A 16721-nucleotide genomic window follows, 5' to 3' on the forward strand; every position below is an offset into this window, starting at 1 on the left:
CTCGGTGGTGTAGATGTCTACCTGGAGCAGCCTGGGAAGGTTCCTGCTGGATTGGGATCGGTGTGGTCAGGGGGCCCTGGGGAGCCCACCCTAACCAGCACACCTGAGAGTGGCACCTAGAGCCCAGCCCAGTCACCTAAGAATAGCTGTCAAGTGCAATGAGGGGCAGGTGTGCACCAAGACAGCTGTGCACAGCTGGAAAGCACCTTGTGGGGAAGCTGCACCTTGCTGGGGCAGGAGGTGGGGACCAAGCAGGCTTCCCCACAGCGGTGGGGAACACGGTTGTAGTGCCGTCCACCTCTACCTGCAGTTGGGTTTGGCACCTGATTCCTGCCTGTAGCGCTGCCCGGCTGATCCGCTCCGTGGGCTCGGCTGGCACTCTTGTTTGGGGGCTCAACTCGATTGCCTGAACGTAAGCACCCAGCGCTGCTGGAGGTGCCCCGACTGGTTCCCCCTCATCTCCAGGGGCTGCTTCTAGATGGCCCGGGCCTCCCGTAGGTCCTGCGTCGTACCTGCAAGAGGCATGGTATGCACAGATATTTCACATCCCTTAGGACATTTGAAATGGCCCCGGGTGCCTATGTTCAGGCAACAAAATTTCGCCACAGATTTCTACAGGCTGCAGTGACGGCTTTAATGTCTAGCTAACATACAGACACCTCTGTTGCAGACATCAAAATTTAGATGTGGGAATCTGGAGCTGAATCCCATCCTAAGAGTGACATATTACATGGGAACAATAGCAAATAAAAGCGTAGCCTGGATCGAAGTAAATGTTCACTTTAAGTGGTTGTATTTGTAGATATACTGCTGTCAGGAAAAAGGAAAACAATTGAAATACAACAATTTAAATAATGTGCTGTCATAGGAATTTAGGTGTCCAGGTAAAATGAATTCATTTGCATCAGTATAAATAGGTAGAGCTGTTTATGTTTGCATTCTCAGAAGAAACCTAACTGAGGATGCAGCCAAAGAGACAAGATGAATAATCTTGATTGCTAGCGTTGGTGATCCTGTGCTGTTGCTAGACTAGCAGATGTGAATTTCAGAATATCCAGTGTGGATTCAGCTTAGACCTTTAATTCTCAGAAATCTTGAAATTCCTTGAAATTTTTGACGAACTCTTAGAATGTATCAGTCAGTGCGTGACATTTTGGTTTTCATCCTATATGAAGTGCCCTGTATATCTCTACTCATGTCTATAGATGTTACCAATAATAAGTGTGTAACATAGACCTGATTTCACTTACAAAGGATTAATCAAGAGAGGGTCATCTGAGGTCAGTGGTGCTGCACCTGTATAAAGCCGGTGACAGGTGGAACAAAATTGTTTCCTTAGAATTTTTTCACTGGTGTCAAGAATCACACTTACACTTAAGTGAGTGCAATATTGGAGCCTATGAGTTGTGTGCTGGATATTTGGTTCCTCCTCATAAGTGGTCACTTGACCAGGTCCTGCTTGAGTAGGTCACTTAGGGGAATGTGAGGTTATCAGTCTGGTTTCCTCTGATTTTTGCTATGAGAGGATTACATTTTCTGTTTTATTAGTATTCTTCAATGCAGTTTATAGATCTAAGCCTAAAAATACACATCCTTCAGCATTGTTTATTGCACAGCAGAGATTAATCTGGCTGTCATTTGGATCACCGCTGTAGGTGGAGTGCTGCAGAAGGATAGCAGCCCTCTCTTTGCAAATATTATTGCTCAAGATAAGGGTGTAAAAAGCAGATTGGAAGATGACGTGTGACGTGTCCTTCCCTCAGTCTAAAAGTACAGGATCATGGGATGAACTTCACCTGACTGGTTATGCAGAGTGTGCTCACTTATGTAGCTCTTATGGACGAGACTTTGCAAAACAAAAACATAGAATGACTCTCATAAGCTCCTTTCTCAGTCACTGCATATGTAGAGACCCTTTACCTGTGTCCGATTCTGAGGTAAGAACCTTATTTAACCTGTGATTTTGCTGCTCTGACCTTAGAGGGGCTGTGTTTAAGGGACAGCTTTGCTGAAGCTGTGTCAGTGCACCGGCCAGGGAGTCACTCTCTACTGATTTGCTTATACTATTGAAACTGGTCCTGAGCTAAAATCTGCGGAGAAGCTGAAGGATGCTTGAGTGACAGGTGTGACACTACAGAAATCAGAATTTATGTAAGTGCTCTATTTAGAATAAATTTCATGCTGTTAAGTGAAATAATTGAATGTAGAGTGATGGATGACACTGATCATTTTTCATACCTTAATTGCAGTGATCATGTTAAAATGCTGACTGTTTAATAACTCTGCCTACTAGCTAAAGTGCTTTCATACAGTGAAATTTGTCTTAAGCTGGCTTTCAAACAAAAAGTGAAATCTGCCCGCTGTATCGGGTGGCCTTCTAAAAAAGGCTCATCGGCGTTGTACTGTCCTGGTCAAAAACGGTAGGTGGAGAAGAAGGTGACAGAAGATAAGTCCTCTTTCACAGGCATCATTGTAAAAGGCTGATTCTGGGCTGCATGTTTGCTTTGAATGTGCAGTACCTGAAATGCCTTCACCTGGTCTGAAACAGATGAACAAAATGTAGCCAGGCAGACAAAATGATGCTTCTCTTTTTTAGAATACTTATTAGCTTTGAACATCCTCAGAAATGCACTTGGGTAGTCTAAAGATACCCTAATAAAGAAGTAGGCTGATTTTTTTACAAAAAAAAAGCAGAATTAGCTCATAATTTGTATGACAACTTGGGGCAGGGTTCACTTGCTCAGCAGTGGTTTGGAGTTTGTCATTCATTCCATCAGGCATTCATGCCAGGTGCCACCCAGCCCAGAAATACCCACCTTCCTTTCTCTGTTTCTTTTCTGTTCTTATAAAGGAGCCAGGAAAAGCCAAGGAAATGCTGAGAATTTGAAAATTTGAGGGAAATGTGAATATAAATTTTTATGTGCAGTATTTTTTCTCAAAAGCTGTAGGGATTTTGCTAGAAAAGTTTACAGCAGTATTACTCCAAATGCATTGAAATCCTTAAAAATGATCTCTCTAACAAGAATTTCAGTTAAGGTTATTTTATTTCCAAACTTGCAGTACCAGTGCAATTATGATACCTATAAGCATTAACCTCCCTGAGCCAGATGTGCTGTTACATATGAACAACATGCTCATTTTCTAAGCTTCCTCTCTAAAAAACATCAGTTTTTCCTGTATTTGTGTTACAGTGTATCTCCGGCCCTAGCCTGTATGACTATAACCTTGGCGAGCGTGTAGAAAGTTAGCTTCTCCCTTCCAAACTGGATGAGCTCGCTTACCCAATTCGCGCACGGCTGCACAATCTCTAGATCTGACCCAAGCGAGAGCGCGGGAGTGAGCGGTAGGAGGGAGTGCGGCTGCCTGGGTTGGTATCGGCTGACTGGGATCAGCAAGCAGTCAAACTGCTTGCTTTGTCATTACTGGGTGAAGGTAAAGCAGAGGAATATCACAGAATGGTTTGGGTCCTTAAAGGGACCTTAAAGACCATCCAGTTCCAACCCCCCTGCCATGGGCAGGGACACCTTCCACCAGACCAGGTTGCTCAAAGCTCCATCCAACCTGGCCTTGGACACTGCCAGGGACGGGGCAGCCACAACTGCTCTGGGCAACCTGTTCCAGCGTCCCACCACCCTTATCATAAAGAATTTCTTCTTGTATCTCATCTAAATCTACGCTCTTCCAGTTTAAAATCATTGCTCCTTGTCCTGTCACTCCAGGCCTTGTTAAAAAGTCCAGAAACACAGTGTACTGGTTCAAATGTTTTTACTGGTGTTATATGTAACATCCTACTTGTGCACAGGAACAAGTCCTGTGAGTGACAGGGCTGTCTTTCCCAAGACATCATTCAGTGAATTCAGTGTTTATGATAGGGCCTGTCTGTGTGCTGAGGTAATAGGTGAATTTTTAGTGTTATTAGTCATGTTTGCCTAAGAGGTGCTGATGGTTGGGTGTTAACCTTACTCGGCACCAGCACCACGATGTCTTTCCTTTGCAAGGTTACTCTCTTCCTGAACTGTCAGTCGTGTTTGTTGTATTTATGATAAGTCTTTCTTTTTAGCAACGTTAAGTTATCTGCCATATGAAAAACTCACAAATGATTAACTGTCAGAAAATTTTGTGGCTTATTTGACTTGTTCACATTTAAAAAGGTTGTTTCCGATGATCACTGGAAGAGGTCCCCATCCCAGGATGAAGAAAAGGCAGACACTCAAAAGGTCACACCCAGGAGATGGGGCTCTGGAAAAAGATCTCGCCCCAGACCTCTCTCAGACTATGGCCAAATGTCCATCAGAAGTTTTTCTATACCAGAAGATGCAGTTGCGGTGGAGTCTCAGAAGACAGACTGCACGGATGGAGAAAATCAGCCAGGACTGGCTTCCGTCGGGTCTGTGATCCAAAGCAATACAGTGGGCTACCACAGAGGGCGAAAGAGAAGACCCATCTCCGTAATAGGTGGGGTCAATTTCTATGGAAGTGGTCCGGCAGAAGAGATGGAAGTTCTGCTGACACAAGTAAGATAAGAGATGTGCTCTCTGCAAACTGCAAAAGACCCTTTCACTTCCTTGTCTCTATCTTCAGCCTAGAAAATAGAATGGATGCTTCCTTCTCTTCCTTCCCTTTTGTCAAGCTGACTTCGTATACTTACAATTCTGCTTTCCTGGTCACTAATTACTTTGTCTTCTTGTTAAGAAACAAAACAGCATGGAATAAAACTGATACTGACTTTGGGGTAATCTTTTCCATATTGTAAATTAACCTTATTTCTTTCTTGGAGTGGTCATTATGTCTCATATTGGTATATAAGAGCTCATTTGCGTGTAATACAGCTGTGTGTTTTGTCTCCTTACAGGGTGTAGGGCCTGAGGAACAGAGGAGTGCAAACAAATATGATAATAACACAATATTTATTGATCATTTCAAATTCTCCCAAACCAGGTCTGTTCAAAACCTGTGCCATTAGCTGTGGTGTTCAAAATCTTGGTATTGGCATATCAAGGATACTTTAATAAAGACATTGCTTAAGAAAATTGGTAATAAATTGAGAAATTAATGAAACAAAGAATCTAAGAAAACTGGCAATATGAATAAAATGTCTGTTTATGTACTACTAAATTGACCTGATGGAACGAATGTAGGAAGCCTGTAAGAAAATGTCATGTGGTTGAGTTAGCACTTGAGCAGTACCTATATACTTATTTGCCATCTCTGTCGGCTTAGGTAAGAGAGGGAGAAATAAAAAACTTCTGAAAGATAAAAATAGCTCCTTTTTCCCTGGAGGTAGTCCTGAGTGGGTACAATGTGTAGAGGAACTTACTGTTGTGTTGGTAGTGGTGGCCCTGTCTTGCAGCTGCTTGCAGAGCTTCAGGCTCATGGGCTTTTGTAACGCTGCACTGATCAGGTGTTTTCCACTTTCCAGAAAAGCTGGAGGACTCTTACCTGCAGCAATTCTCAAGCTGATAAAGCAACAGAAAAAAGGAATAGTACTTACATCCTCAGAAAACGTGATTCTAGTGGTTATTAATGGAATTTGAATCCTCTTAATCTTTCTCGTGCCACTTGATCCTCCTGCTGGGAAGTTTAGTGGTACTCCTCTGACTGAAATCAAATGTTAAAACAATGGCAGGATTTTCAGTCTCCTGTGCAAAGCAATTTTTAACATGAACATTGTTTTTGTATACTGCACATTTTTTTCTTTATAAATCCCTGATGAAAAAATGCATCTTCAAGCAAAACTCCAACTGAAGCCAATGAATCTTTTATCCAGGCAAAGGCCATAGTTTCAAACCCTATATAATTGGGGTATTTTAAAATTAATTTTATCATTGCTTAGCTTGGAGGAAAAAAAAGAAGAAAATTATTGTTATAAATTCTAGGCTATCTTATTCAAGAATACTAGATGGATTTCAGGGGACAGTAAGTATTGGCAGCTGCTGTACCATGGAAGTGATGTAACTCTCCAAGCCCTTCATTTAGTGATGAAAACAAATTGATCTCTCTTCAAACCTTGCTCACATCAGTTTATTAATGAAGGAATATGCGTCAAGGCAGCTATTTGAGTTGATTCTTTCCATGCTTGATGCTGCTGCGAGGGCTGGCTGGGGTTAAACGGGGAACACTGCTGGATCACTGTGGAGAAGACCAAAACTATGGACCATTCCCAATGGGGCACATTTTTTACCCAAACGATGGCCTTCCCAGGCCTGCCACTGAGTAACAGCACATCCTTGTCTGTCCAGGGAAGGGATCTGGACTGAAGCCTTACAAGAAAATTTTAGTTGCCCAGAAATAAATAGCTTTGTTGCTTAATCAGCCAATTATTTGCATATAGTAATTCCCATCACTTCTACTAGCTGTTTGATGCAATATATCGGACTTACTCTTTGTGGTGTTATTCAGTGATAGGATCCTGGTATATTGCTATAGCACTGAGGAAATAAGGCTTAAAAATGAGGTTTTAGTTAAATCATATTCAATACACATTGAGGTTTTTGGCAGTCATGTTAGAAAGTAAATTTGTAGCTGGAATGTAAAAAAGGACTAATGAAGCAGGAATACATGTGCTAGAAGTATTTTATGTGGGGCTTTCAAAGACTGATCTTCCCATTGGTGATGTTTTTTCGTAAAAGCTTTGAAAACCCACAGGAATATTTGAAAAGTATAGTGCTAACTCCTCCTTTGTTGTGTTTCATTTTGGTCTGACAGCTTAGGTGTGAGAAAACATTTTCAAACAATACTAAATCATTGGGTTCAGAACAGGGTCTAGTCAAGAGCTAGTTCATTAAAAAACCATCCCTGATGTTTCAGCTTACTTGACAGAAGGGCCTATGAACAGTAACAACTGAAAGATAAGGGAAGATCTAAAGATGAGTTTCTCTGAAGTTCATGTGCTGAGGTCTGGCTGGTTTATGTTGAATGTTTATGCAAGGTCATTCAGCCTGGCTAATGTGGAGTTGTTCAGGGACGACTTAAAACTGGACTCAGTTTGCAAATAAAACGGGTAGGTTCCCTAATCATAATTAGGCAAATGAGTGATTTAATTAAAGAAAATGGCTTCTAGATAAAGTTTTGAGTAAACTTAATGTTACCTCTTTTTAATGAGACTCCTAGGAACGTCAGAGCAGAGGATAATTTAGACAATTATTTTTGTCTTGTAAAATATGTTTATTTTACTTGAAAGCAATACACTTATTTGAAGAAAGCAAGCGTCCCAGGAAATGAACACAACTTCCAACCATAGCATTTCTGGCCATTCTTGCACCTTGGGTTTCCCTTCAGATGTGTGTTTATAACGCCAGCCGGCATTGCGCAGGCTGTTCTCAAAGCAGTTAGGTCCCGGACTGTTTGGGCACAGAGTGTTACAACATGAAAATTATAGAGCATGTCTGATCATAACAGAAGGCTAAGGAGTTTTTAATGTAGCAGAGAACTGTAAAGTAATAAAATATTTTCAGTGGTGCTGGTGGATATGGTATGCAGTGTTTAAGCAATGTGACTTCAAAGTAGGGGATTTTACTGCCCCTGTAATTAGCTGGACTATCTGAAGAAACCTTACTTCATACCTGAGTTTTATTGAGTTGGACTTGCTGGTAGCTCTACTAATACTGGATTTTCCTGTTTTCTCTGTAGCCTGTAACACGGCCACCCGTTCCAGCACACCAGGTACCCCCTTACAAAGCTGTTTCAGCCAGGTTCCGTCCGCTCACCTTTTCTCAAAGTACCCCCATCGGCCTGGACCGGGTTGGACGAAGGCGGCAGATGAGAACATCTAACGGTAAGATTGGCGAGTCTTTTTAACTCTCTAGATCTCAGCTTCGTACCCCAGCTTAGTCAGGAACTAGATTATAGCCTGGATCACAAAAGGGTGCAAACTAACTCATTGACAAAGTAGTACCCAGCTAAGTTGCGTAGTTTTGTGAGTTTCTCATTAGTAGCTGCTGTATTCATGTAAATCTTGGGTTTCAGATCTACTGTCTGACATTTATATGGTTTATTCTTCTGTACCACTTACACTCCTGTATTTTCCACTCTCTATTCACATACTTGCCTGAAGACAGTAATAGAATATGAAGGAAGTAAGGTCCAACACGCCTGAGTTCATACCCGAACCATAGCCACATCACACATGTATTTTTAATTTTCTGTTTGCCATGCATTCAGCTTAACTACCTAGATAGGCAAGCCCTAAATAATTAAGCAGCTTGTTTCAGAGAACTGTATGCAGTCGCAGTTGCTTACTCAGTGGTTTGTGTAGCCCAGCCAGGGTTCTGGTACATGATGGACAGGTTGTTGGAAAAGGTTGCCTTTTTGGAAGCATTACCCTTTATCAGACTCTCTGATGTGCCCTGTGTATTTTTGCTGTACTTGTTTACTATTAGCATGCATTGCTATCTTGAGTTAATAGAAAGTCGTATCTAGCATTAGTGGAACATTTCTTGGCAGGTGGAACCAGAAGAACCTGGTTTAATACCATTTGTGCTCTTTCAGACAGCTGTCAGCTTAATCTGAACAGTTATTCATGTTTCACTGGCAAGGGTCAGAAATAAAAGCAAAATTTTCACTTTATATCCTTCACTGTTAATAGTGAACAAAACACTAGTGGGAACCTTCATTCTGCCTCTCTGTGGAGAGAATAACTAAAGGTGTCTGGATCAGGGCTTGCCATGACTGAAGTAGGAAATTTAACAAATAGCATTTTCAGCGTTTCTTTATTAAAACGATACATATGTTTACTAGTCAGTACTCGGCTTTTATGGCTCTAAGCTAAGTTTTAGCTGCAATGACGTCCAAATTCTGCTCAAAAAATCCTCCAAGTACACATCAATTTATATAAGAATATGTTAAAACTGCATTTTCCAGTCTTCAATAGAGCATGATAGTTTTCTTCAGAAAGTGCTCTCCAAGGAACAGACTTGAGAATTACTAACTATAGCAATGAGATATATATTATATATATATATATTATATTAGTGTTTTCCTTTTGATTTATATTGTAGTAAAATATTGGGAAATACTTTAAAGCCCATGTCTGGATTGTGTCCTTGCTGTCTCAGTACACTTAATAATCCAGATTAGACATCGAGTTAAATTAGACATCTAATGCTGTGACCCTTGCTGAGATTACATGGTATCTCAGTGCCCGATTCCAGAAGGACCACTCACAGAATTAACAGGTTTGCCATGAGCTAGTTTTCTAACAAAAAAGAGACTCTAAGTATCACAAAGTAGGAATTCTTTTTCTATTTTTAGTTACCCTTTCTGTTTCATGTTTGGAAACCATATGAAATAATATTAGTTACCTCGGCAACTGCCTGAGAGTAGTATCTTTCCAGGTATTTAGCTTTTGAATAACTGGTCTCCTAAACATAAGCATCAGGATGACAAATACACAAAGCAAGATTTCTGCCACTTCTCAAGACAGTGAAGCCAAAGCAATACTGATTATGCTAGATGTGACTTTTATGACTCATTACAATAACCATAGAAGCTGAGCAGGAAAAACTTCTGAAATCAAAGCCCTGAAGGCAAGTAAAGAATATCACGGACTTCGCAGTTTGAGAGCAGTTGCAAAGATCTATTAAGTAGCTGCAGCAGAAAATAAAAAAATGACGAGTGTCACACATGCTGATCTTTTTCCTTTTTCACTTAAATTCACAAGGCATTTCCTTGTCTTTGAACATGTGAGAGTTTTTTGTTTGCTCATGTACAGTGAAATTTGGTAGCACAAAAGCCCTTTATTATAGAAAGAAATTCTAAACCCAAGCACTGAAAACCAGTGGCATCTTATTTTAGTTACTTGCTAGAGCCTAATACATTGCATATCTACTTCTATAACCATGAGAGATAGAATTGGAGATGTAAATTTTTAGAAAAAACAGTTGTCACAAGACAGTAAATCATCATACTGTAGGAGGCAGAATAACAAGCAGCCAACACGCAAATGAAACTTGCCTTGAGACTTACATTGCTACTCCTGTGCTTAAAGGATTACAAGTTTTAAATTACATTAAAGACGTTACCTATTTATCACAGTACAGCAATTTTTATAAGTATCTTAAAGACTAACCCATCTTTCTTGCCTATTGTGGTGTGGGATTTGAATTTGGCTGAATTAATTGGTGAACTCCTTTGGATAAGCTGAGCTCTGAGTAGGTGGGGTGGGATTCAACTCAAGTTTAAGTCACCTAAATTTAGTCTAAATGTAGGTACCTACATAGGAGTTAAACATTAGAACACCAGTTACAGGCAGTGGAGGACTAGGGCTTGATTCAGTTACCCACCCCAGGGTGCTGTGGGGGTACCTGAGCACCTACCTGCAGCTGGCAGATATGACAAAGGACCTATGGAAGACCTATTCCTTTCTTCAGTGGCAGCTGGAGGCCAGCAGGGTATCCAAAATACTTAAAATGGCACGAAATATGTACATTTAAACAACTGATCTGAAGCCTTAGCTATTGCAGTCAATGAAGGTTAGAGCAGGAGCTGCCTTTGGATGAGCTGGATTGCTCTCTCAGCTGTTTTAATTGTGACCAATACCTGCTGATTTAGATGGTTCGTTCAAATGTGGATTCCAGCATTTAGATTAATAAATCGAAATGTCTTTAATTCACATAGTATCCAGTCCTGGACATTTGCGTACAATGTTAAACTACTGTCAAGCTTTTCCCAGTTCATCAAGGTTGGGTGACTGAGGAGGTTTCAGCCTGTGTGGAGCACAGCTCAGCAACTGAAGTGCAAACAAACTGGCTGTTGGGAGAGGAGATTTTCAGGTTCTCCATCCCTATCACCAATGAAATACTCAAGCCCCACCCCCAGAACAAACAGAAGTTAGTAATCACTCCCCAGGTGAAAACAGTTCTCTGCTTGCTACCATCTCCTCGCTACCCTGTCTTTGCTCCCCCACCCCACAAGAGTGAGGATGTGAGTAGGACAATATGCAGGAAACACAAATTCCCAGGTTAGTAGACTGAGTGCTGTATTTGTCACAGACAGGACCGAAGGGGCATCATGAAAGCAGTCCCAGTGTTGCTGGGTGCAGAAAAGCCTCTGAACTGGAGGATGATGGCTATGGGATACTTTGAAGGATGGCACTCGTACCTGATGGGAAAAGATAAAAACTATGCTGGTGGGTAATGGGATTTAGTCGCATAGATAGCTGGGCTAGATGATGCAAACAGGACCTAGCGGCGTGTTGGGAGCAGCTGGTGCATCAGGTGAAACACCCAGCCAGTCCCAGGGAGAGTGCGGTGGGCAGGAGGCAAGCGCTGGAGGCAACACTGAAGCTGTCGGGTAGAAGCTAAAAGACCAGGAGCCCAACGGTAAAATGTCCAAAGTGCTGCCAATGCCATGCTCAGTATCAGACAGAGAGGCCTTTTTACCCCCAGGCACCTTTATCCAGAAAGTTGTATTGAAAAGAGGAAGATTTAGGGCGAAGCTGGCAAGGTGTAATAATACACAGTGTAGGACAGCACATCCTTTACAGGCGATGTCAGTGATCACTGCATCCTCAAATGGAGGGTGGAGAGGAAGCTGACAAAACTCAGGCAAGAAATAGTCAGGAACAGTTGGATAAATGTTGTTTAAAAAGGATTTAGAAAAACAGGCAACCCTGCCAGTAATAGTGAACGTTTAAAAAGTAAGATGGAGAAGTAAACATATTTTTAAAGACGCTAGATGGCATATGTCAGAAACTTGGTTGAAGGAAGATAACCAGTGGAGCTTAACCAGTATATCACCATTGTGAAAGCTGTATAGGAATAACAGAAAAGATTGTACCAGTGAAAGAGGGTCTCTAGTGTATTGAAAACTAAGAGCCAAATCAGATGAACAAGTTGACTGTATCATCAAGTGTCACAGGATCTGTAGTCTGGAATGCCATGCCTAAACAGGAAAAAGTACAGCGACAGGATTGAATTATGAACCACCTGAGATCGCCAGGATGATGAATGTAAATGTGACAAACCCAGGAAACCAGAGAAGTTTCAAGGGCAGCAAGCACAGTCCTAAAAGGAGACTTAAATTGCTGTCGTGTGGGTTAAGCGTTGTGATGGGGCACAGTGCTACATTTTTAGGCGTACCATAAATAACTATTCGGTGCAGCTCATCAGGAGACCTATGGGAAGTGAAACAATCCTTGAACCGTTCCTGAGATGTGTGCAGGATCACACATAAAAGCTACTCTGTAAGGGTGGGATGTGTCTCATCTGACTGTATAGACTTGTAAGCTAAGCTAGGTGACCTTCGCTGGAAGAAACAGGTAATTTAGGGTGTTGTTCATTAACCGAATACAGACAGATAACGAATCTTGTCCTCTGTGTCCATAATGCACTCTGAGCCAATAACCTTGCAGGGGTAAGAAGAGTAAAAAAAATACAATACAGTATGTGTTTTAATTTAAAAGAGGGAAAGTAAATAAAAGTGAGAAGTCATTTATGTAACAAAGGAATTTAAAGGAGCAGAAAAAGGTGTTGAAAGCTTGCAGGCAGCACGGAAAGTGTTCAAGGACAACATACTAGAGCAAATTCATGTCACCTGTCAAAATAGACTTTGGAAACACCAGAAAAGGGTTCTGTCAGTAAACACAGGGGAAAAGAATCTATCAGAAGAAGAACCAAATAGGAAAAAAATACCTCTAGCAATTTTGATGTAAAGCTACAGGAATGTAGAAACAATTTGCTAAAGATATGAAAACTACATCCTTTTTAAAAAATATGAGAACCCTGTAGACTACCAGACAGTTTGTAGGCCTTCTAAGTGACTGAGAAATAAAACCTGAGGTCAAATTGGATAAGGATCTGTCTCAAAATCTCAAGTAAAAGTTTTAGATTAACTAAATGAATAGCAGCAAATTGCCAGAACCAAGATTCTAAAGGGATTTAAGAATAAAATTTCTGAGCTACTGCCTCAGCATGGAATTTGTTCCTCAAAAATTGCCTCCGGCACAAGGAAGATGGCAGCAATGGGATAACCATTTATAAAGAAGTAATGGGAGGGATCCAGTGAGCAGTAGACCAGTGAGTCTGACATGATAGTACGTAGAATATATAAAGAATGTATTTAGGACTTAGAAACTATGAGAGAGTAACATCAACTGTTACCACCACTGACTGGTGGACCCTTAGGATGAAGAGTCCATGTGCCCTGTGTAGAGGAAAGCTGTTGCCCGCAAATGGATGAGGTTTTCTGAAAAAAATCACTGAGGATGTGACCAAAGGGATTCAATAGGTAAAGGCTACTTGGACCTCCAAAAGGCCTCTGACAGGATCTCTTACAGATGTCTCTTAAGAGAGGCCTGGGATAAGAGGGAAGATCCTCCCATGCTTTAACAAGTGAGTAACCACTACGTAACGGCGAGGAGGAATGTGGTTGGTTTTCTTAAGGAGAGAGCTCATGAGTGGAGTCAGAGGTTCAGTGTCTTCACAAATAATGTGGGAAGGGAGGTATAGAATGAAATGACCATTCTTGCTTGTGTGCTAGATTATTCACGGTAGCAAAAGCACAAGCTGCTTGAAGAGAGTTGCAGCAGGATTTCACAGTACGCAGACACAACGCGCTGCGCTGGTGGCGGGTGAATTCAGTGTTGATAGAGGCAAGGGAGTGCACGTGGAGGAACACAAGCCTGATATGCTTGCAGAAGAACGGACTTTGAGCTGGATATTGCCATTCAGGAAGAGATCTTGCAATCCTAACAGATAATTAAAGTGTCAGTTCAGTGCATAGTAACAGTCAAAACAGTAAATAAAAGGGCAGGAATTTGTAGGAAGGGAATAGAGAGCAAAACAGAAGGCCCAATTGTGCCACTGGTGTGGTGTGTGGGGGCCATCTCCTTGTTCCTTTCCACCTCAAAAGGCATTTTTTACAGGGGACGATACAGAGAAAGGCAAAAGGACAAGAAAACCTACTCACTGTCTCTGTGTGAGGAATGATTAATGCGGCTAGGGCTCTGCAACTTGGAAAAAAGGACAATAGGGGAATAAAAGACTGATTGGCAGAGGAGAACTGAACAGATAATAGTTATTGTTTACAATAATGTGAGAACTAAAGGGCACCAAATGAAATCATCAGATAGCAAGTTCAAAATAAAAGATAGTTTTCACACTCTTGCTACACATGATATTTCACATCCCAAAGCCTACAGAAATTCAGAAAGTGGTTTGAAAAATTCAGTTCATTAAACACAAAGATACCACTTCTGCCCCAGGAAGGATCTGACTCTAATCTGCAGAGAGCTGGAATTTAGGAAAGTACATCAGAAAAATGCCATTACATGCCTCGTCTATTTTTATGTTCTTCCCTGGGCATCTGCTACTGGCTGCTGTCAGAGTGGGGCAGGTGGGGGGGACCTTTGGTCTGCCCCAGGGTGTAGGGTCCTATGATACCAGAGGGTTATCTAGAACTGGATTTTCTTGAGGCGGGTAAACTAGCTTTTAGTTTTAGTATTTTAGTCTGGGCTACCCACAGCCTTTCCAGAGCGCCCTGCGCAGCGGGTAAGCCAGCTCAGCGTGCGTTTGGAGAGGGTCCCTGCGGACTGACGCTCCAAAGGACAGCCTGCGCCTCCTGTCCCCGGCTGATCCTGCGAGGAAACCCACCCGCCACCAGCTCACCCCAAACGAGAACTTTTGTGGGGGTTCAGTTTGGGGCTGCACAGTTGCTAGACGTGCCGGTGCAGAGGAGGGAGAAGAGTCAGTCCGTCCCCCCCACCCCCCAGCAGCATCCCACGGTGGCGCTGGGTTAGATGTTGGGCAAAAAGCACACAGTCCGTTCTGTTCTGCAAAAATCAAGCCGGGACTGTTTTTCAGAGATTGTTTTTAACGTGTCTTCTGGAAGAGCTGTGTGGGGTTTGATCTTGTTCCCCTTTGGCAGTTCGGCTGTTTTTCCCCTGCAGGTAGGGGTTGGACATGGCAGAGAGCTTGTGAGCTGGTTGATAAAAAAGCGTGAAACCTTTCGCTTGCAGGCCCCAGGATCGTCTGCGCTTCAGTGTCACTTCTGTTTGCTGGGTTGTTTTTTTTTTAATGATTTTTGCCAAGAAAAATGTGTGGGGCTGTGTATAAACAGCTTATATAACACGTAGTAGCTTGTTTTTACTGTACTATCCAGTGTGTCCTTGCAGCAAGAAATAATAGGGAAGTTTGGGGATTCAGAAGAGAATTCCTATCGGTCTCCTGTGCAGTGCAGCGCAGTCTGGGGTTTTGTAGGAAGATGGCATTAATATTGCAGGGCGATGTTTGGCCTTTCCTTCTCTGTCTGAGGCAGTGCTAGGGGAAACCATGTGATTTCAGTGGGTGTTGAGACGTCGCTGCGCGCAGAAATGCCTCCAGGGTTTTGTGAACACATCCCTGGAGGAGGCAGTCCCCAGTTACAGGACAGGCTCAGCTGAGCAACGCAGTCAGCAGGTAAAGAATGAGCCGTAACGATTATGGAGCTTTCCAAACCGTGAATATAACGCTGTGTACAAGCGCAGGCTGCGGCAGGCTTTGCGCTCTGCTGATGGGAGCAGCTCCTGCCTTTGCTTCCCGTGCATGAACCGATCCTGCTTCACTGCAGATGTTAAGGGTGGTAAATGCTGGCCCGTGGTGAATGAATGAGGTTGTGCTCTGGCTGGGTCAGTCCCAGTGAAAGCTGGGCTCTTTGGGTGCTTTCCTGCTTCACTCCCTATTTTCTGGAGCAGCTGAATTAAGTTTGTAGTTTGAGTGAGAAAATGTCTCCGTCCTCCCCACTTTCCCCGGGAGCAGTCTGCTGCAGCCTTAACGCTTTGGCTGCTTGTGCCCTCAATAATGATACAGCATTTGCCTGTGAAGCAAGAGGAGTTTTAATAGCCGTCCAAAAAATACCTTCATTGTTTACTTCTACTGGAATTTTAACCGGTCTAGCGTAACAAAGATAGACCGATACTCCGAACAGTGTCGTAATACAAAGAACTCCCAGCTCCCATCCGAACTGTCTTTCCCTTTGAATTGCAGTCATTTGAATATAGATTGAAATCGCATTAAGCCGCTTTAATGAAAAACAAATGTACTCCTTGGCTTGCTGCGTTCTGAGACGTTCGGGCACTTGGGGAGCGGTCTGGGCGGCGGAGGCGGCTGTCGGCACAGCGTGGCCGGGGCCAAGGCAGCCAGGGTTTTTGTTGCTTTTCTGGAACTTCCTCCCTAAGGGCACCCCATGATGTCAGCGAGCCGGGAGCTCGCCGAGGCGCGCGCCGCTGGCAGCTCCCAGCCGGCCCCGGCCTCGGAGGCGCAGCCGGGAGCCGAAGGCGGCCAAGAGGCTGGTTTCGCCGCGCTGCGGGTCGCTCGGAGCCCTTCGCGGTCCTCCGCCAGCCCTTTAGGACCGAGCATCACCTGGTAGAGGTCAAACCCCTTCCCCGGGGAGCGAGTCTGACAGCAGCATGGTAGCCAGGGGGGGAATGGCACGATTTTGGAGTCTGGAGAGCCTTCAGATGGGTACGTGTGAGTAGAACATGCTCTCTCTCTTGCTCTTTTTTTTACGGTGTTTTTAGATTGAACTGATAAACTGTGGCAGTCAGGGGGCCTGATTCTGATCACGCTTACACCATCCACGGGAGCCTGCAGCCTTACACTGGTGACAAAGCTGCTGGGAGATCAGAATCCGTCCCGGGGTGTCTTTTAAGTTTTTGCATCCCGTTGGTGCGATCAGAAAAGCCCACCCCACCTCTGATATTTCTGTCTGTAAACAATAGAGGAATAGATGCAGAGTGCAAGCGACTT

General features: G+C 43.1%; 1 protein-coding gene across 8 annotated transcripts in view; it reads left to right on the forward strand.

Annotated features, from left to right (window-relative positions):
* Positions 1-16721, forward strand: part of SPATA13 (spermatogenesis associated 13) — a 225915-nt gene that overhangs the window by 189062 nt on the left and 20132 nt on the right. For 6 of the 8 annotated variants that reach the window (XM_049823010.1, XM_049823005.1, XM_049823008.1 and 3 more), the window contains 2 exons: positions 4152-4514; positions 7630-7774. In XM_049823010.1, coding sequence (XP_049678967.1) covers positions 4152-4514; positions 7630-7774 — 508 coding nt within the window. Of the gene's footprint in view, positions 1-4151; positions 4515-7629; positions 7775-16249; positions 16437-16721 lie in introns of those variants that run through there. The other 2 variants (XM_049823009.1, XM_049823012.1) reach the window with 2 other exon arrangements.

Source organism: Accipiter gentilis, chromosome 19, assembly GCF_929443795.1.
Source record: "Accipiter gentilis chromosome 19, bAccGen1.1, whole genome shotgun sequence".
Lineage (NCBI taxonomy): Eukaryota > Metazoa > Chordata > Aves > Accipitriformes > Accipitridae > Astur > Astur gentilis.